This window comes from Oncorhynchus masou, chromosome 24, assembly GCF_036934945.1.
Source record: "Oncorhynchus masou masou isolate Uvic2021 chromosome 24, UVic_Omas_1.1, whole genome shotgun sequence".
NCBI classification, from domain to species: domain Eukaryota; kingdom Metazoa; phylum Chordata; class Actinopteri; order Salmoniformes; family Salmonidae; genus Oncorhynchus; species Oncorhynchus masou.
The window spans coordinates 4,112,860-4,135,115 of record NC_088235.1 but is presented as its reverse complement, the minus strand read 5'-3'; the positions used below and the strand labels follow the sequence as shown (position 1 = coordinate 4,135,115).

The following is a 22,256-nucleotide window of genomic DNA, read 5'->3' as shown; positions in this document are numbered from 1 at the left end:
CGTAAAAGGTCGTCTGACCTCAGTGAGACTTCCTGCTTCCATAAGAGTATTTGTAAAGAGCGTTTTGTCATCAGAAGACCACGTGGGCATGTAGTAACATCCATGAAGAACACTGATTCTACAGCTGAGGGCCTCTAAGCATCATGTAGATTCATCCAGTCATCGTGGTGCTGTAGCCACATGGTGGTGTTGTGGCCACATGGTGGTGTTGTAGCCACATGGTGTTGTTGTAGCCACATGGTGTTGGTGTTGTTGTAGCCACATGGTGTTGTTGTAGCCACATGGTGTTGGTGTTGTTGTAGCCACATGGTGTTGGTGTTGTTGTAGCCACATGGTGTTGGTGTTGTTGCCACATGGTGGTGTTGTAGCCACATGGTGGTGTTGTAGCCACATGGTGTTGTTGTAGCCACATGGTGTTGTTGTAGCCACATGGTGTTGGTGTTGTTGCCACATGGTGGTGTTGTGGCCACATGGTGTTGCTGTAGCCACATGGTGGTGGTGTTGTAGCCACGTGGTGTTGTTGTGACCACATGGTGGTGTTGTTGTAGCCACATGGTGTTGCTGTAGCCACATGGTGGTGTTGTTGTAGCCACATGGTGTTGTTGTGGCCACATGGTGTTGTTGTGGCCACATGGTGGAGTTGTAGCCACATGGTGTTGTTGTGACCACACGGTTGTGTTGTAGCCACATGGTGGTGTTGTGGCCACATGGTGTTGATGTGACCACATGGTGGTGTTGTAGCCACATGGTTGTGTTGTAGCCACATGGAGTTGTTGTGATCACATGGAGTTGTTGTGATCACATGGAGTTGTTGTGATCACATGGTGGTGTTGTAGCCACATGGTTGTGTTGTGGCCACATGGTGTTGTTGTAGCCACATGGTGGTGTTGTGACCACACGGTTGTGTTGTAGCCACATGGTGGTGTTGTGGCCACATGGTGTTGATGTGACCACATGGTGGTGTTGTAGCCACATGGTTGTGTTGTAGCCACATGGAGTTGTTGTGATCACATGGAGTTGTTGTGATCACATGGAGTTGTTGTGATCACATGGTGGTGTTGTAGCCACATGGTTGTGTTGTGGCCACATGGTGTTGTTGTAGCCACATGGTGGTGTTGTAGCCACATGGTGTTGTTGTGGCCACATGGTGGTGTTGTAGCCACACGGTGGTGTTGTTGCCACACGGTGTTGTTGTGGCCACACGGTGGTGTTGTAGCCACATGGTGGTGTTGTAGCCACATGGTGTTGTTGTGGCCACATGGTGTTGTTGTGGCCACATGGTGGTGTTGTAGCCACACGGTGGTGTTGTTGCCACATGGTGTTGTTGTGGCCACACGGTGGTGTTGTAGCCACATGGTGGTGTTGTTGTAGCCACACGGTGGTGTTGTGGCCACATGGTGTTGTTGTAGCCACATGGTGGTGTTGTAGCCACATGGTGGTGTTGTTGCCACATGGTGGTGTTGTAGCCCTCTCTCTCCCTCTCCATCCATCCATCTCTCTCTCTCTCCCTCCATCTTTCTCTCTCTCTCTCTTTCTCTCTCTCCCTCCATCTCTCGCTCTCTCCCCCTCTATCTCTCTCTCTCTCTTTCTCTCCCTCCATCCCTCTCTCTCTCTCTCCCTTCATCCATCCCTCTCTCCATCCATCCCTCTCTCTCTCCATCCCTCTCTCTCTCCATCCCTCTCTCTCTCTCCATCCCTCTCTCTCTCTCCCTCCATCTCTTTCTCTCTCTCCATCTTTCTCTCTCTCCATCATCTCTCTTTCTCTCCCTCCATCTTTCTCTCTCTCTTTCTCTCTCTCCTCTCTCTCTCTCCTCTCTGTCTCTCTCTCTCTCTGCCTCTCTCTCTCTCTGCCTCTCTCTCTCTCTGCCTCTCGCTCTCTCTGCCTCTCTCTCTCTCCCTCCATCCCTCTCTCTCTCTCACTCCCCATCCCTCTCTCTCTCTCTCTCTCCCCATCCCTCTCTCTCTCGCTCCCCATCCCTCTCTCTCTCTCGCTCCCCATCCCTCTCTCTCTCGCTCCCCATCCCTCTCTCTCTCTCTCGCTCCCCATCCTCTCTCTCTCTCTCGCTCCCCATCCCCTCTCTCTCTCTCGCTCCCCATCCCTCTCTCTCTCGCTCCCCATCCCCTCTCTCTCTCCCTCCATCCCTCTCGCTCTCTCTCGCTCCCCATCCCCTCTCTCTCGCTCCCCATCCCTCTCTCTCTCTCGCTCCCCATCCCTCTCTCTCTCGCTCCCCATCCCTCTCTCTCTCGCTCCCCATCCATCTCTCTCTCTCTCGCTCCCCATCCCTCTCTCTCTTCCTCCCCCTCTCTCTCTCTCTCTCCCTCCCCCCCCTCTCTCTCTCTCTCTCTCTCTCTCTTCCTCCCCCTCTCTCTCGCTCCCCATCCCTCTCTCTCTCGCTCCCCATCCCTCTCTCTTGCCCCCATCCCTCTCTCTCTCGCTCTCTCTCTCTCTCCATCCATCCCTCTCTCCCTCCAACCCTCCATCTATCCGTTTATACTCCAGATCACACTGTGACTAATGAATGGGAGCTGCTGTGTTCAGCTTTGCTCGCTCTGACTTCACAAAGCGTAGGCTCTTTACATTAAACTGTGTGTTTCTCCTCTTCCTCTCCGCTCAACGTACATAAATATACAACGGGTGCCTATAGCTGCGCGCCACTGGTCATATGCATACGGGCGTAAGTCTTTGTCATAGTGGCGGTCCCAAACTCGGTCCTGGGGACCCCAAGGGGTCTGATTCAAATAAAATAATCAACTAATCATCAAGCTTAAATTATTAGAATCAGCTGTGTCGTGTTAGGGGCCAAAACATGCACTCCTTAGGGTTCCGAGGACTGAGTTTGGGAAACACTGCCTTAGTCCCTAGGTTGTACATAACAAAGGTTAAGACAATAGGATTGTAGTATCCCACAACTCTTTGCAAAAATGTTGAAGAATTCTAAACAACGGGTCCAGCGATGCTAGTTAGCATTGGCGCTAGTCCCATTAATATGAAAAATTATTATTAATTATTTTTATTCTAACCTGGGTATCTTCAACCTAGATCAGTCCCAGGATGCTAGCTAGCATTGCTAGTAACTTGGAGCGGCAGATACGGTAGCATAGCGCTAGCATGACTAACTAAAGATGCTAGTTAGCCTAGCTAGTAATTTGTAGCGACAGATGCGGGTAGCATAGTGCTAGCATGTCTAACTAAAGATGCTAGTTGGTAGCTGCAGTTGTCAGCGAATATACACTTTGGACTGTGCAGTAAAACATTTTCATTTGTCTTTATACTCCAGCATTTTAGTTTTGAGATCAAATTATTCATATGATTGGACAGTACAGAATGTCGTCTTTTTATATTAAGGTTATTTTCATATACACTACCGGTCAAAAGTTTTAGAACACCTACTCATTCAAGGGTTTTTCTTTATTTTTACAATTTTCTACATTGTAGAATAATAGTCAAGATATCAAAACTATGAAATAACACATATTGAATCATGTAGTAACCAAAAAAGTGTTAAACAAATCAAAATATATTTTATATTTGAGATTCTTCAAATAGCCACCCTTTGCCTTCATGACAGCTTTGCACGCTCTTGGCATTCTCTCAACCAGCTTCACCTGGAATGCTATTGGCTACTTTTCACCAGTAGTGTATATATTTTTATTTATTTAAATGTAACCTTTATTTAACTAGGTAAGTCAGCTAAGAATAAATTCTTGTATATCTGGTTTAGAAATGAAAGCACTATATATCTAGTCCCCCCTGCAGATACCGCTACTGTCTATGAATGTATGTGTGCTTTTAGACTTTACATATGTACTGAATAAAAATAGAAACGCAACAAATTGTTCGTCCCATGTTTCATGAGTTGAAATAACTGATCCCAGAAATGTTCCATACGCACAAAAAGCTTATTTCTCTTTATTTTGTGCACAAATTTGTTTGCAATCCTGTTAGTGAGCGTTTCTCATTTGCCAAGATAATTAATCCGCCCGACGTGTGGCATATCAAGAAGCTGATTAAACAGCATTATCATTGCATAGGTGCACCTTGTGCTGGGGGCAATAAAAGGCCACTCTAAAAAATATGCTGTTTTGTCACAGAACACATTGCCACAATGTCTCAAGTTTTGAGTTGGCATGCCGACTGTAGGAATGTCCACCAGAGCTGTTACCAGAGAATTGAATGTTCATTTTTCTACCATAAGCCGCCTCCAACGTTGTTTTAGAGAATTTGGCAGTATGGCCAACCGGCCTTATGACCACAGACTACGTGTAACCACGCCAACCCAGGACCTCCACATCCGGCTTCTTCACCTCAGACCACGTGTAACCATGACAACCCAGGACCTCCACATCCGGCTTCTTCACCTCAGACCACGTGTAACCATGACAACCCAGGACCTCCACATCCGGCTTCTTCACCTCAGACCACGTGTAACCATGACAACCCAGGACCTCCACATCCGGCTTCTTCACCTCAGACCACGTGTAACCATGACAACCCAGGACCTCCACATCCGGCTTCTTCACCTCAGACCACGTGTAACCATGACAACCCAGGACCTCCACATCCGGCTTCTTCACCTCAGACCACGTGTAACCATGACAACCCAGGACCTCCACATCCGGCTTCTTCACCTCAGACCACGTGTAACCACGCCAACCCAGGACCTCCACATCCGGCTTCTTCACCTGTGGGATCGTCTGAGACCAGCCACCCAGACAGCTGATGAAACTGAGGAGCATTTCTGTCTGTAATAAAGCCCTTTTGTGGGGAAAAAACTCCTTCTGATTGGCTGCGCCCCCCTGCCCAGTCATGTGATTTGTAAGTCGCTCTGGATAAGAGCGTCTGCTAAATGACTTAAATGTAAAAATGTGAAATCCGTAGATTTAGGGCCTATTGAATTCATATCAGTTGACTGATTCCCTTATATGACCTTTAACTCAGTGAAACCGTGGAATTTGTTGCTTGTTGTGTTTTTATATTTGTGTTCAGTATATGTGTGTATTAGCTGTGCTAGCAAGGAGAAGTTAACAGGGTTCTATTAGGGGCTATGCATTCTCTTATTCTTAACATGTACAGTATGTGCATATATGTGCTCTCTTGCCTTCTACATATATGTGCTATCTAACACACACACACACACACACACACACACACACACACACACACACACACACACACACACACACACACACACACACACACACACACACACACACACACACAGGACTCTGAATATATGTTGTCTCTAAGCCCCAGCGTTGCTAACACAACTATGTTCTGTCATATACAGGTAACTGCCAAAATAATGGAAACACTATAAGGGATACAAAGTATATTGAAAATGGGTGCTTCCACACAGGTTGTGGTTACAGAGTTAATTAATCAATTAACATCCCATTATGTATAAAAATGCTGAGCAGGTCATTATTTTGTCTATGTCCCCATAGGATGACAACGCCCCCATCCACAGGACACGAGTGGTCACTGAATGGTTTGAAGAGCATGAAAACGTTGTTGACGAAATGCCATGGCCGTCGAAGTCACCAGATCTCAACCCAAATTGACCACTTGTAGGAGATTCTGGGGCGTCGCCTGAGACTGTGTTTTCCAACACCATTTGGCAAAACACCACATGATGTAATGCCTCGTGGAATAATGGTGTTGCCATTCCTCTATAGTTCCAGATGCTTGTTGAGTCTAATGCCAAGGCACGTTGAGGCTGTTCTGGCTCCTGGTGGCCCAACGCCCTGTTAAGACACTACGTTGGTGTTTCCTTTATTTTGACAGTTACATGCTCTCTTAGGTAGCACATTAATGTAAAGGCTAACACACATATAACCTCTCTGAATATATGTACTCTCTTAGGCTTCAACATATATGATATTCTACTACCTAACACACATATAACCTCTGAATATATGTGAATATATGTACTCTCTTAGGCTTCAACATATATGATATTCTACTACCTAACACACATATAACCTCTGAATATATGTGTGTATTGTGTGTTTTCTCTCTGCTCACTGCTCTCCTCCCTTCCTGCTCTCTGGCCTGGTTGTTTTCAGAGATGGTAAACCAGCTCAATGCTCTCAGCTGCTTAGCCGGAGACCCTGAGGACTACTTCCTAAAGCTGGCTAGTAAAACGCCAAGCAGCGCTCAGTCTCCCTCCCAAGGTCTTTCTGTTTTCAACTTTCAACCTTTTCTCTTTTTCTTTCTCACTCGTTCTCACTGTCTCGTTCTGTTGTTCTGTCCCGTTTTGTCTTGTTCTTTCTAACTCTTGTTTCTCCCTCTACTGCCCTAGCTCTCTCTACTGCCCTAGCTCTCTCTCTCTACTGCCCTAGCTCTCTACTGCCCTAGCTCTCTCTCTCTACTGCCCTAGCTCTCTCTCTCTACTGCCCTAGCTCTCTCTCTCTACTGCCCTAGCTCTCTCTCTCTACTGCCCTAGCTCTCTCTCTCTCTACTGCCCTAGCTCTCTCTCTCTACTGCCCTAGCTCTCTCTCTCTCTACTGCCCTAGCTCTTTCTCTCTACTGCCCTAGCTCTCTCCCTCTACTGCCCTAGCTCTCTCTACTGCCCTAGCTCTCTCTACTGCCCTAGCTCTCTCTCTCTACTGCCCTAGCTCTCTCTCTACTGCCCTAGCTCTCTCTCTACTGCCCTAGCTCTCTCTCTACTGCCCTAGCTCTCTCTCTCTACTGCCCTAGCTCTCTCTCTACTGCCCTAGCTCTCTCTCTCTACTGCCCTAGCTCTTTCTCTCTACTGCCCTAGCTCTCTCTCTCTACTGCCCTAGCTCTCTCTCCCTCTACTGCCCAAGCTCTCTCCCTCTAATGCCCTAGCTCTCTCTCTCTACTGACCTAGCTCTCTCTCTACTGCCCTAGCTCTCTCTCTACTGCCCTAGCTCTCTCTCTACTGCCCTAGCTCTCTCTCTACTGCCCTAGCTCTCTCTCTACTGCCCTAGCTCTCTCTCTCTCTCTACTGCCCTAGCTCTCTCTCTACTGCCCTAGCTCTCTCTCTGCTGCCCTAGCTCTCTCTCTCTCTCTCTCTACTGCCCTAGCTCTCTCTCTCTCTACTGCCCTAGCTCCCTCTCTCTCTCTCTACTGCCCTAGCTCTCTCTCTCTACTGCCCTATCTCTCTCTCTACTGCCCTAGCTCTCTCTCTCTCTCCTGCCCTAGCTCTCTCTCATGCCCTAGCTCTCTACTGCCCTAGCTCTCTCTCCTGCCCTAGCTCTCTCTCCTGCCCTAGCTCTCTCTCCTGCCCTAGCTCTCTCTCCTGCCCTAGCTCTCTCTCTCTCTCCTGCACTAGCTCTCTCTCCTGCCCTAGCTCTCTCTCTCCCCCTCTCACTCTCTCCCTCTCTGTACCATTGGTGATGTAGTCGTGTTGCCTGGTGTTCTCGTGTTGCACTTCAGATTACGTTTAGTACATTGGTTGGTTTTCATTGGCTGGTTTTCATTGGTTGGTTTTCTTTGGTTGGTTTTCATTGGCTGGTTTTCTGTCCTTTTTCAGTTTGCCCTCCTGGTGTCCAAGCCCCTGAACCCTGAACCTCCCCCTTTTGTCTGCAATTTGTAGTGAACCAATGGTCAGTCATATTCCTCCTTTACGGTGTTGCTTTGTTACCATAGAGAAAACAACACACACACACACACACAATGCTGCTGCCACTTGTGACAATGATGGCCTAATATGGCCCAGAATGCAGCAGGAGCAATAACACACCTTATCAGCTACTACCACTTCACTACGTATTCACACACACTCTCCCACACTCTCTCACACACACACACACACACACACACACACACACACACACACACACACACACACACACACACACACACACACACACACACACACACTCGCTCATCATCTCACTCACTCTGGCAATAGACTTTCTCACGCTCACATACCACATTCAGAAGCACACACAGTTAGCATTTAGTTTCTCACACACTGTTGAGACACGGACACACACGGACACACACGGACACACACGGACACACACGGACACACACACACACACACACACACACACACACACACACACACACACACACACACACACACACACACACACACACACACACACAACCTAGACAGGCTTTGTTGTCTTGATGAGGAAGAAGATGACTCTCTTGTGGCAACTCCCAGCCTGCACTAGTGGTTCTCATGGCAACCCGGTTCCATCAATCTCTGCTGAATTCCCCGCTGGACTCCAACTGTAGTGAAGCTGGACAGAGATGGACAGACATTAACCAGTCACCTTTTACCAGAAGGAAGGAATACTTCTGGAAACCAAATGAACTCGAGTGGTTCACTCCAAAGTGCAGATTTGTTTTGTACTCTTTTATTTCTGTATGTTTGTCTTCATTTTGACTCTTTCATCAGGGTTTTGGTTGTGAGGATGTTTCATCTCGTTTTCTTCCGCTAGTTTGAACTATTTTCTTTCCTTTTTTTGTTTTGTTAAATTTGTTTTTTCGTTCCTGCATTGTTTTGGTTCCCATGGCGACAGAGCTGATCAGTAAGCTCAACTTCCTGGAGGAGGATCAGGACACGCCCCCTGCCCTCTGCTCCAATCCCTTCGATGATCCGGCTGATGATGTTGATGACCCCTCCCACCTGGAACACACCAATCACTTCAACCCGTTCGGTGATGATGATGATGGTAGGCTTGACCTTTGACCTCTATATACCTGTTCTGTCTGTCTCTCTCTCTGTACTGTATGTCTACCTGTCTATAAGGGACAAGGGGTTTTAGCAGTTTGATTTACACTGCATGGCCAAAAGCATGTGGACACCTGCTCGTCGAACATCTCATTCCAAAATCATAGGCATTAATATGGAGTTGTGCCCCCCTTTGCTGCTATAACAGCATGCACTCTTCTGGGAAGGCTTTCCACTAGATGTTGGAACATTGCTGCAGGGACTTACTTCCAATCAGCCACGAGCATCAGTGATGTTGGGCGATTAGGCCTGGCTCGCTGTCGGGGTTCCAATTCATCCCAAAAGGTGTTTGATGAGGTTGAGGTCAGGGCTCTGTGCAGGCCAGTCAAGTTCTTCCACACCCGACAAACCATTTCTGCATGGACCTCACTTTGTGCACAGGGGCATTGTCATGTTGAAACAGGGAATGTCCTTCCCCAAACTGTTGCCACAAAGTTGGAAGCACAGAATGGTCAAGAATGTCATTGTATGCTGTGGGGTTAAGATTTCCCTTCTCTGGAACTAAAGGGTCCGGACCATGAAAAACAGTCCCAGACCATTATTCCTCCTCCACCAAACTTTACAGTTGGCACTATGCATTGGGACAGGGGTGTCCACATAATGTCAGTGTACATTATACCTCCTCCACCAAACTTTACAGTGGGCACTATGCATTGGGACAGGGGTGTCCACATAATGTCGATGTACATTATACAACCTCCACCAAACGTTACAGTTGGCACTATGCATTTGGACAGGGGTGTCCACATAATGTCAGTGTACATTATATCTCCTCCACCAAACTTTACAGTTGGCACTATGCATTGGGACAGGGGTGTCCACATAATGTCGGTGTACATTATACATCCACCACCAAACTTTACAGTTGGCACTATGCATTGGGACAGGGGTGTCCACATAATGTCAGTGTACATTATACCTCCTCCACCAAACTTTACAGTTGGCACTATGCATTGGGACAGGGGTGTCCACATAATGTCGATGTACATTATACAACCTCCACCACACTTTACAGTTGGCACTATGCATTGGGACAGGGGTGTCCACATAATGTACATTATTATGGGGTCGACATCAAAGACTGATTTATTATCCTTTATGAATTTTATATTTATATTTTATATTGTGTTTTCAGTCCAAGTTTATTGACATAGTTGTTGAAAGATTTATTTTATTGTTCTGAGGTTGTTTATAAAGTGCCTGCCAAACCAAATGTTACCCTTTTGTTGCTGTCGAGATGTCAAGAAATGTCACGTAGCATTGTGAATCCTGTGTGTTTATGTATTCTGTCAGTAAAGCAGAATACTGACGGACAGACAGACAGCTAAGATAATATTGACCCATCTCTCTCTCGCCCTTTCTCTCTGTCACAGGACCCCCTCCCTGCCCCCTCCCTCACCCTCCGACAGGACCCAGAGGCCTACTATGTCCAGGAGCCCTCCAACCCCTTCGACGAGGACGAAGTCAACACACACTCGCACACAGAGTACAACCCGTTTGACGAGCCAGACCAGGACCCAGACCTAGTCTCCGACCCCCGACCCCCAGGGGCCCCAGGTCCGGCAGCCGGAGGCTCCCAAACCCAGGGGGAGGAAGGGGGTCAGGCCGGTGGATATGAGCAAGTACCTGTATGCTGACACCAACCCACCACCAGAGGACCAACTGGATGAGTGAGTTACAGGGGGATGTGGGGTGGGGGGGTTAATAAAGAGTGGAGATTTAGGGATGTGGGGTGGGGGGGTTAAAGAGAGGAGATTTAGGGATGATTATGGGTTTCAGTCATAAAGTGAATTTGTTCTCTAGTGTGTGTCAGGGTTTCTGTTAGGAAAATGGGAAGATTTAATTATTTTATTTTTTTACCTTTATTTAACTAGGCAAGTCAGTTAAGAACAAATTCTTATTTTCAATGACGGCCTAGGAACAGTGGGTTAACTGCCTGTTCAGGGGCAGAACGACAGATTTGTACCTTGTCAGAACGGGGATTTGAACCTTTCGGTTACTAGTCCAATGCTCTAACCACTAGGCTACACTGCCGCCCCAAAAATTTTACGGCCATTTGAGAAATACACTGGACCCAAATATATAAAACATCAATAAAATCAATTTAGCCTCAAATAAATAATGAAACATGTTCAATTTGGTTTAAATAATGCAAAAACAAAGTGTTGGAGAAGAAAGTAATATGTGCCATGTAAGAAAGATAACGTTTCAGTTCCTTGCTCAGAACATGAGAACATATGAAAGCTGGTGGTTCCTTTTAACACGAGTCTTCAATATTCCCAGGTAAGAAGTTTTGAGTTGTAGTTAATATAGTATTTATAGGACTATAGGACTATTTCTCTCTATACAAATCAAATCAAATTTATTTATATAGCCCTTCGTACATCAGCTGATATCTCAAAGTGCTGTACAGAAACCCAGCCTAAAACCCCAAACAGCAAGCAATGCAGGTGTAGAAGCACGGTGGTTAGGAAAAACTCCCTAGAAAGGCCAAAACTTAGGAAGAAACCTAGAGAGGAACCAGGCTATGTGGGGTGGCCAGTCCTCTTCTGGCTGTGCCGGGTAGAGATTATAACAGAACATGGCCAAGATGTTCAAATGTTCATAAATGACCAGCATGGTCGAATAATAATAAGGCAGAACAGTTGAAACTGGAGCAGCAGCACGGCCAGGTGGACTGGGGAGAGCAAGGAGTCATCATGTCAGGTAGTCCTGGAGCATGGTCCTAGGGCTCAGGTCCTCCGAGAGAGAGAAGGAGAGAATTAGAGAACGCACACTTAGATTCACACAGGACACCGAATTGGACAGGAGAAGTACTCCAGGTATAACAAACTGACCCCAGCCCCCCGACACAAACTACTGCAGCATAAATACTGGAGGCTGAGACAGGGGTAAGGAGACACTGTGGCCCCATCCGAGGACACCCCCGGACAGGGCCAAACAGGAAGGATATAACCCCACCCACTTTGCCAAAGCACAGCCCCCACACCACTAGAGGGATATCTTCAACCACCAACTTACCATCCTGAGACAAAGCTGAGTATAGCCCGCAAAGATCTCCGCCATGGCACAACCCAAGGGGGGGTGCCAACCCAGACAGGATGACCACATCAGTGAATCAACCCACTCAGGTGACGCACCCCCTCCAGGGACGGCATGAGAGAGCCCCAGTAAGCCAGTGACTCAGCCCCTGTAATAGGGTTAGAGGCAGAGAATCCCAGTGGAAAGAGGGGAACCGGCCAGGCAGAGACAGCAAGGGTGGTTCGTTGCTCCAGAGCCTTTCCGTTCACCTTCCCACTCCTGTGCCAGACTACACTCAATCATATGACCCACTGACGAGATGAGTCTTCAGTAAAGACTTAAAGGTTGAGACCGAGTTTGCGTCTCTGACATGAGTAGGCAGACCGTTCCCTAAAAATGGAGCTCTATAGGAGAAAGCCCTGCCTCCAGCTGTTTGCTTAGAAATTCTAGGGACAATTAGGAGGCCTGCGTCTTGTGACCGTAGCGTACGTGTAGGTATGTACGGCAGGACCAAATCAGAGAGATAGGTAGGAGCAAGCCCATGTAATGCTTTGTAGGTTAGCAGTAAAACCTTGAAATCAGCCCTTGCTTTGACAGGAAGCCAGTGTAGGGAGGCTAGCACTGGAGTAATATGATCAAATTTTTTGGTTCTAGTCAGGATTCTAGCAGCCGTATTTAGCACTAACTGAAGTTTATTTAGTGCTTTATCCGGGTAGCAGGAAAGTAGAGCATTGCAGTAGTCTAACCTAGAAATGACAAAAGCATGGATTAATTTTTCTGCATCATTTTTGGACAGAAAGTTTCTGATTTTTGCAATGTTACGTAGATGGAAAAAAGCTGTCCTTGAAATGGTCTTGATATGTTCTTCAAAAGAGAGATCATGGTCCAGAGTAACGCCGAGGTCCTTCACAGTTTTATTTGAGACGACTGTACACCATTAAGATTAATTGTCAGATTCAACAGAAGATCTCTTCTTGGGACATAGAACAAGCATCTCTGTTTTGTCCGAGTTTAAAAGTTTAAAGTTTGCTGCCATCCACTTCCTTATGTCTGAAACACATGCTTCTAGCGTGGGCAATTTTGGGGCTTCACCATGTTTCATTGAAATGTACAGCTGTGTGTCATCCGCATAGCAGAGAAAGTTAACATTATGTTTTCGAATAACATCCCCAAGAGGTAAAATATATAGTGAAAACAATAGTGGTCCTAAAACGGAACCTTGAGGAACACCGAAATTTACAGTTGATTTGTCAGAGGACAAACCATTCACAGAGACAAACTGATATCTTTCCGACAGATAAGATCTAAACCAGGCCAGAACTTGTCCGTGTAGACCAATTTGGGTTTCCAATCTCTCCAAAAGAATGTGGTGATCAACGGTATCAAAAGCAGGAGTGTATCAATGCATCCATGTAACAGAGGCTGGATCACAGTGTATTAATGCATCCATGTAACAGAGGCTGGATCACAGTGTATCAATGCATCCATGTAACAGAGACTGGTGATTTTAACTTTTTCAATTTGTAGAATTTTTAGGATTAACCACGTGACAATGATTTTGAGAAACGAGAAGGTTATTATTGACATTAAACACGAAAATGCGCATATGAAAATCAGAACTGACACGCGGAATTTGTAGAAATGATAAGATACATTTGAAGCTTCGCCAAACTTGAAACTCACGCGCCGCCCTAGGAACTCTTGATAAAATATTTGCCTCCACGTTTCCACGGTCAGATTTTGGCTACAGGCTCCTTATGAAGCAAGGTTAGACATGCTTCATAATATGAAATAAAACATTCAGGTTTCAAACAATGAAGTATTTTCAAAGTGCACGCTGCCTCCGGCTCACATTGTGAAGGAAGCTCTCTTAGCCTGTCGCCTGCACCTGAATGGTGAATGGGAGGCGCGCTTCAACTACCAGTTGAGAAATAAAAATAGCTATTTTTAATCGTGCACCAAAACTGTGTTTAACACGTGATTGCATTTAGCATTTTGGCGCAATGAATGGGCGTGTTTTACTTCGGCAGCAGCCAGCCGAGGAGATGCAGGAGAAATCCCCCTCAAATAGTCTCTGAATGCTGTGCGCGTGTGATAGTTGTGTTGGATAAATAAGATACGCGATGACTAATGAAAATACACACAGGCCAATTTAATTGCGCTAAATTATGCAAATTACCTATGGACCGATAAGCATGACGGTCAAATGTATATCCGTCAGATTAATAAAACAACTATGGGATTATTTTCTTCTCCTTGTCATTTCTGCCCGGCAACAGTTTTATTTATCGGCAACAAAAAAGGACAAAAGCAGTCAATTGCCAGCAAATAGAAACCCTGGTGTGTGTATCTGTGTTTGTCTTCGTTTGTGTATCTGTGTTTGTCTTCGTGTGTGTGTGTGTATCTGTGTTTGTCTTCGTGTGTGTGTGTGTGTATCTGTGTTTGTCTTCGTGTGTGTGTGTGTCTGTGTTTTGTCTTTGTGTGTGTGTGTGTGTGTATCTGTGTTTGTCTTCGTGTGTGTGTGTCTGTGTTTGTCTTCGTATGTGTGTCTGTGTTTGTCTTCGTGTGTGTGTGTCTGTGTTTGTCTTCGTGTGTGTATCTGTGTTTGTCTTCGTGTGTGTGTGTGTATCTGTGTTTGTCTTCGTGTGTGTGTATCTGTGTTTGTCTTCGTGTGTGTGTGTGTGTATCTTCATGTGTGTGTGTATCTGTGTTTGTCTTCGTGTGTGTGTATCTTCGTGTGTGTGTATCTTGTGTGTGTGTGTGTGTATCTGTGTTTGTCTTCGTGTGTGTATCTGTGTTTGTCTTCGTGTGTGTGTGTATCTTCGTGTGTGTGTGTGTATCTGCGTTTGTCTTCGTGTGTGTGTCTGTATGTGTATGTGTGTAACCTTGTGCGAGGTACACAAGGCCCCCTCAACTCTAAGACACAGAGTGACTTGGGAGCTCTTTCAGAAACAAGGACTCGGTTGTTCCCTGCATTCTTTCTGCTTGTCTGCCCCCTCTATCCCCCCTCTATCCCCCTCACCTCTGTCCTCCATCCCACTTCACCCCCTCTCACTACAAAATACTGCCTCATGACTCCTTGTCAAACAGCAATTTACAATTAGTTAAACCTTCCATTTTCATCCTCCCAACCCCCTGACTAATATTCATCCTCCCAACCCCCTGACTAACATTCCTCCTCCCAACCCCCTCACTAACATTCCTCCTCCCAACCCCCTGACTAACATTCCTCCTCCCAACCCCCTGACTAACATTCCTCCTCCCAACCCCCTGACTAACATTCCTCCTCCCAACCCTCTGGCTAACATTCCTTCTCCCAACCCCCTGACTAACATTCCTCCTCCCAACCCCCTCACTAACATTCATCCTCCCAACCCCCTGACTAACATTCCTCCTCCCAACTCCCTGGCTAACATTCCTCCTCCCAACCCCCTGGCTAACATTCCTCCTCCCATCCTCCTGGCTAGCATTCCTCCTCCCATCCCCCTGGCTAACATTCCTCCTCCCAACCCCCTCAAACATTCCTCCTCCCAACCCCCTGGCTAGCATTCCCCCTCCCATCCCCCTGGCTAACATTCCTCCTCTCAACCCCCTGGCTAACATTCCTCCTCCCAACACCCTGACTAACATTCCTTCTCCCAACCCCCTCAAACATTCCTCCTCCCAACCCCCTGGCTAGCATTCCTCCTCCCATCCCCCTGGCTAACATTCCTCCTCCCAAACCCCTCGCTACTATTCTTCCTCCCATCATAAGCCACTCCTAGGTTATTGTGTCCACCATGTTTTGTTTTTTGTTGTCCCGGGTAATGTCCCAAATGGCACCCTATTACCTACATAGTGCAATACTTTAATGTAGAGTATATATAGACAATATGGTGGCATTTGGGACTCAGCCCTGGGAGGGAGGGGGAGGGAGGGATGGTGGGAGAGAGAGATGGAGGGAGCGAGAGGGAGCTAAGTATTTTGATTGGGGCTGTGGAGGAAGGGAGAGAGGAAGGGAGAGAGGGAGGGAGAGAGGGAGGATAGAGAGCTCAGTGTTTTGTCAATTAACTTCTGGGCCACATCCTGACTGATGGCAGCCCATTCTTGCATAATTAATGCTTGGAGTTTGTCAGAATTTGTGGGTTTTTGTTTGTCCACCCGCCTCTTGCGGATTATCCACAAGGTCTCAATGGGATTAAAGTCTGGGGAGTTTCCTGGCCATGGACCCAAAATATCGATGTTTTGTTCCCCGAGCCACTTCGTTATCACTTTTGCCTTATGGCAAGGTGCTTCATCATGCTGGAAAAGGCATTGTTCGTCACCAAACTGTTCCTGGATGGTTGGGAGAAGTTGCTTTTGGAGGATGTGTTGGTACCATTCTTTATTCATGGCTGTGTTCTTAGGAAAAATTGTGAGTGAGCCCACTCCCTTGGCTGAGAAGCAACCCCACACATGAATGGTCTCAGGATGCTTTACTGTTGGCATGACACAGGACTTATGGTAGCGCTCACCTTGTGTTCTCCAGACAAGCTTTTTTCCGGATGCCCCAAAAATCGGAAAGGGGATTAATCAGAGAAAATGACTTTACCCCAGTCCTCAGCAGTCCATTCTCTGTACCTTTTGCAGAATATCAGTCTGTCCCTGATGTTTTTCCTGGAGAGAAGTGACTTCTTTGCTGCCCTTCTTGACACCAGGCCATCCTCCAAAGGTCTTCGCCTCACTGTGCGAGCAGATGCACTCACACCTGCCTGCTGCCATTCCTGAGCAAGCTCTGTACTGATGGTGCACCGATACCGCAGCTGAATCAACTTTAAGAGCTGGTCCTGGCGCTTGCTGGACTTTCTTGGGCACCCTGAAGCCTTCTTTACAACAATTGCACCGCTCTCCTTGAAGTTGAAGATAAATGGTCGATTTTAGGTGCAATCTTACTGGCAGCAATATCCTTTTGCCTGTGAAGCCCTTTTTGTGGAAAGCAATGATGACGGCACGTGTTTCCTTGCAGGTAACCATGGTTGACAGAGGAAGAACAATGATTCCAAGCACCACCCTACTTTTCTGTTATTAGAACTCAATCAGCATGACAGAGTGATCTCCAGCCTTGCCCTCATCAACACTCACACCTGTGTTAACGAGATAATCACTGACATGTCAGCTGGTCCTTTTGTGGCAGGGCTGAAATGCAGTGGAAATGTTTTTGGGGATTCAGTTCATTTGCATGGCAAAGAGGGACTTTGCAAGTAATTGCAATTCATCTGATCACTTTTCATAACATTCTGGAGTATATGCAAATTGCCATCATACAAACTGAGGCAGTAGACTTTGTGAAAATTCATATTTGTGTCATTCTCAAAACTTTTGTCCACGACTGTATACCGCCCTTCAATGAAGTTTTACCTTGTCACATCTTAGTGTACCTTCGAATTCTCCTGTCTATGCTAGAGACCGTGATGATCTGATAGGCAACGCCCTTCTTGGAAAGCTCAGAAGTTGTGCCTAATAACCAACCTAAAGCTATTTATGCACCTCGCAAGCTAACATGGCACTCTTCTCAGGTAGTAAGCTATAGTTACCTATGGTTATTTGTTCCAATATATTTTCAAATTCCGCCCCCCAAAAAGTGTTTAGCTAGCTGCATTTATAGGATCCTCTTTGAGCATTATATTTTTTGCCACCTCTAACATGAATGTTGTCTATATGTATTTGTTAGCTAGCTAGCATGCATGAGTAGTACTTATCTCTCACATGCCGACAGATGCAGTCATCTTGATTGAATCGGACACTTTGTGGCACTTCGTTTGACACGTGACTGCAGTTTGCATTGAATTGTGGTCATAACAACCCCGCGAGTGAACAAAGTAGTTCACTTGCTCCCTTGAGCTAAATCGAGGGCAGAGGGAGGGGGGGGGGGTAACGTTTGTGAATTGGACCGCCACTTAAGATGGCAATCATACTGCATCCGGTTTCGACAGGGATACCCTGAGGGAAAGTGGCTGGGCTGAGGGGGAGTAAAAATGACACGATTGGACTGCAGCCTGGGTCTTTTTACATGTCTTTTAGCCAAGGCAGGTCTGTCAAAGATGAATGCCACAGCCTCTATGGCTCTGCTTTTCTATCCTCCTTTCTCCTCCGTTCTCTTGGCCGGGGTTAGTTACACACTGAACTTGTCTGTTTCTTTCAGCCTGATATACCTAGCCACCCCCCCCCTTCCCCTAGTTCTCTGGCTGTGTGTGAGTGGTGAGTGTTGAATGAGTGACGTGGAGCGGTGTAGTCCGTTTCAACCCTGCGGGCTGGCTGACCTGTGTATTGATAAGATCCTGTGTGTGTGTGTCTGTCAGTGCCCAGTATGGCAGTTGGGATATGAGGTCACTCAGAGCTGACCTCAGAGCACCTGTGTCCTGTGTTACCCAGCCATCCGTTTAACTCAACGTTGTGTGTGTACTTTTGACTTACTACTAGCCGTGTGGCTCTGAGGTACTGCTAGCCGTGTTGTGGCTCTGAGGTACTGCTAGCCGTGTGGCTCTGAGGTACTGCTAGACGTGTTGTGGCTCTGAGGTACTGCTAGCCGCGTTGTGGTTCTGAGGTACTTCTAGCCGTGTGGCTCTGAGGTACTGCTAGACGTGTTGTGGCTCTGAGGTACTGCTACCTGTGTTGTGGCTCTGAGGTACTGCTAGCTGTGTTGTGGCTCTGAGGTACTGCTAGCTGTGTTGTGGCTCTGAGGTACTGCTACCTGTGTTGTGGCTCTGAGGTACTGCTAGCTGTGTTGTGGTTCTGAGGTACTGCTAGCTGTGTTGTGGTTCTGAGGTACTGCTAGCTGTGTTGTGGCTCTGAGGTACTGCTAGCCGTGTTGTGGCTCTGAGGTACTGCTAGCCGTGTTGTGGTTCTGAGGTACTGCTAGCCATGTGTGGTTCTGTGGTACTTCTAGCCGTGTTGTGGTTCTGAGGTACTGCTAGCCGTGTGTGGTTCTGTGGTACTTCTAGCTGTGTTGTGGTTCTGAGGTACTGCTAGCTGTGTTGTGGCTCTGAGGTACTGCTAGCCGTGTTGTGGCTCTGAGGTACTGCTAGCCGTGTTGTGGTTCTGAGGTACTGCTAGCCGTGTTGTGGTTCTGAGGTACTGCTAGCCGTGTTGTGGTTCTGAGGTACTTCTAGCCGTGTTGTGGTTCTGAGGTACTGCTAGCCGTGTTGTGGTTCTGAGGTACTGCTAGCCGTGTTGTGGCTCTGAGGTACTGCTAGCCGTGTTGTGGCTCTGAGGTACTGCTAGCCGTGTTGTGGCTCTGAGGTACTGCTAACCGTGTTGTGGTTCTGAGGTACTGCTAGCCGTGTTGTGGCTCTGAGGTACTGCTAGCCGTGTTGTGGCTCTGAGCTACTGCTAGCCGTGTTGTGGCTCTGAGGTACTGCTAGCCGTGTTGTGGCTCTGAGGTACTGCTAGACGTGTTGTGGTTCTGTGGTAATGCTAACCGTGTGGTGGCTCTATGGTAATGCTAACCGTGTGGTGGCTCTGTGGTACCTGGTCAGCTATTTTAGTGTTGAATGTGTGTTCCTAAGTAAAGTACAGTGAAGTGTTATTGACTGTACGTTTGTTTATGTGTAACTCTGTGTTATTGATTGTGTCACACTGCTTTGCTTTATCTTGGCCAGGTCGCAGTTGTAAATGAGAACTTGTTCTCAACTGGTTAAATAAAAGTGAAATAAATTACATTTAACAAAAAAACAGAAGAGTTTTAGAGGATGTAAAGTTATACAATGCCTGTAAAATGACATTATGATGCAATCTTTTGATATGCCATATCTCTCTCCTCTCCCTCTTTCTTCCCCCCCCTCACTTCCCATCCCTTTCCCTCTCTCCCTCCCCCTCACACTGTCTCTCCCCTAAATCTCTCTCCCTCTCCCCCCTTACTCCCTCTCCCTCTCTCCCCTCCCTCTCTCCCTCTCCCCCTCACTCCGTCCCCCCCCTCACTCCGTCTCTCTCCTCCTTCACTCCGTCCTCACTCCGTCTCTCCTCCTCCCTCACTCCGTCTTCCCCCTCCGTCTCTCTCTCCTCCCTCACTCCGTCTTCCCCCTCCGTCTCCCTCCTCCTCTCTCCCTTTCCTCCCTCACTCCGTCTCTCTCCTCCTTCACTCCGTCCTCACTCCGTCTCTCTCCTCCCTCACTCCGTCTTCCCCCCTCCGTCTCTCTCCTCCCTCACTCCGTCTTCCCCCTCCGTCTCCCTCCTCCTCTCTCCCTTTCCTCCCTCACTCCGTCTCTCTCCTCCCTCACTCCGTCTCTCCCCTCCCTCACTCCGTCTCTCTCCTCCCTCCCTCACTCTGTCTCTCCCCTCCCTCACTCTGTCTTCTCCCCTCCGTCTCCCTCTCTCCTTCAGATCCAACCCGTTCTACGAGCCCCGGACCTCCAGCCCATCCCAACCCTCCGGGGGCCCCTCTCCAGACTTCAGTAACCAGAAGAGGAGAGCCCCGCTACCTCCCAGACCTCCAGGCCCCAGCCCCTCGGCCCCCAACACCTCCAGGGAGGGGGCAGAGAGGGAGAGATTCATGCCCAGTGGACCCAGTGCCGTGGTAGCTGTGGTGGGGCGAGAGCTGGCCTTCTCCTCCCCTAAGGTAAGACTCTTTGAAGAGGGTAGTGGCACTAGAGTAGTGGTATTTATGAAGTGTGTGTGTGTGTGGTTGTTCACAAAGTGTGTGTGGTTGTGTTTGCATGTGCCTCCGTGTGTGTCCAGTCACCTCCAACCTCCTCATCTGAATATAGGTATTAGTTTATTGGGCTGTTTGTCTGTTTATTTATTTATTTAAATTCTGCATTTCTGCTAGTTGTAATTAAACGGCTGGTGGTCACACACACATGATGAGCCACCCCAGTGGCCGGGAGTGATTGGATGGGTGGGGGGGGTTTAAGTAGTCTATATGAGATGCAGGGCAGAAAGCATATGAGGGGCTTAAACACATCAGCAGACTGATTACAGGGGGGTAAGAACCCCATCTGCCCCCATAACCCCCCCCCCGCGGACACACACACACCCTCCCTCCGTGGCTGGCTGTTGTAGTTGTGTAGGACTTGGTGCGGTAACAGTAATGGTGGTACTATGTCATTAAGGAAGGTTTATCAACCAGCTGCACAGCCGTGTGACTGTGGGTGAGGGGGTCTAAACAACTTTAATTACCCAGACTCAGTGGCCTGTGGTGGGCTGCACTCCGCCAAGGGCTGCCCCTGTCTTTAGAGCTGAGAGGAGGGAGAGAGGAGGGAGAGACAGGGGGAGAGGAGGGAGAGAGAGGGGGGAGAGAGAGAGAGAGAGAGAGGGGGAGGGAGGGGGAGAGAGGGAGGGAGAGAGAGGAGGGAGAGAGAGGGGGAGAGAGAGCGAGAGAGAGAGGGGGAGGGAGGGGGAGAGGGAGGGAGAGAGAGAGAGGAGGGAGTAGGGGGAGAGAGGGAGGAGGAGAGATATTCAGTGGAAAATGAGGCCCAGAGTTTAACATGTAGAGGTGGTGAGAACAGGATTTGGTTTCTGTAAATATTCTCACAGAGAAAAACACATATGCGAATGAACACACACACACACACACACACACACACACACACACACACACACACACACTGTCCCTCAAGGGTCTGGAATATCCTGTTTTACACACATCCCCAAACAGATTCCAATGTCCCGTTCTACCTCTGTTCTACCTCTGTTCTACCTCCGTTCTACCTCCGTTCTACATAGTAATATATCCTGATACTTTGTCCAAGACTTCAACTCACTTCTGGCTGCTGCAGAAATCATTTTTAAAGGGTTTGGAAGGACGTTGTTGGAACATTGTATTATTTAAGACCGTCGTGTGTGTGGTGTGTGTGTGGTGTGTGTGTGTGTGGTGTGTGGTGTGTGGGTGGTGTGGGTGGTGTGTGGGTGGGTGGTGTGTGTGTGTGTGTGTGTTAGTCCAGTTTGTCATGGTGTTAACCTCTTCAACAGACTGTGGTGAATCAGGACAGGCTGTGTTCTTGTATCCTCCACTCTTTGTATAAGAGTAGGATTTTAACATGGACATTTAGTCATTAAACAGACGCTCTCATCCAGAGCTGCTTCCAGACAGTACCTTCATCAGTAGCTAGGTGAGACAGTACCTTCATCAGTAGCGTGGTGAGACAGTACCTTCATCAGTAGCGTGGTGAGACAGTACCTTCATCAGTAGCTAGGTGAGACAGTACCTTCATCAGTAGTGTGGTGAGACAGTACCTTCATCAGTAGCTAGGTGAGACAGTACCTTCATCAGTAGCTAGGTGAGACAGTACCTTCATCAGTAGCGAGGTGAGACAGAACCATCATCAGTAGCGTGGTGAGACAGTATCTTCATCAGTAGCTAGGTGAGACAGTACCTTCATCAGTAGTGTGGTGAGACAGTACCTTCATCAGTAGCTAGGTGAGACAGTACCTTCATCAGTAGCGAGGTGAGACAGTACCTTCATCAGTAGTGTGGTGAGACAGTACCTTCATCAGTAGCGTGGTGAGACAGTACCTTCATCAGTAGCTAGGTGAGACAGTACCTTCATCAGTAGCGTGGTGAGACAG

General features: G+C 47.7%; 1 protein-coding gene across 1 annotated transcript in view; it reads left to right on the top strand.

Annotated features, from left to right (window-relative positions):
- The window catches only part of LOC135513365 (EH domain-binding protein 1-like), a 311,950-nt gene that overhangs the window by 122,708 nt on the left and 166,986 nt on the right, over window positions 1–22,256 (top strand). Inside the window, exons 8-11 of the mRNA XM_064936292.1 lie at window positions 8,503–8,652; window positions 10,086–10,240; window positions 10,272–10,384; window positions 20,073–20,307. Of these exons, the coding sequence (XP_064792364.1) occupies window positions 8,503–8,652; window positions 10,086–10,240; window positions 10,272–10,384; window positions 20,073–20,307 (653 nt within the window). The remainder of the gene's footprint in view (window positions 1–8,502; window positions 8,653–10,085; window positions 10,241–10,271; window positions 10,385–20,072; window positions 20,308–22,256) is intronic.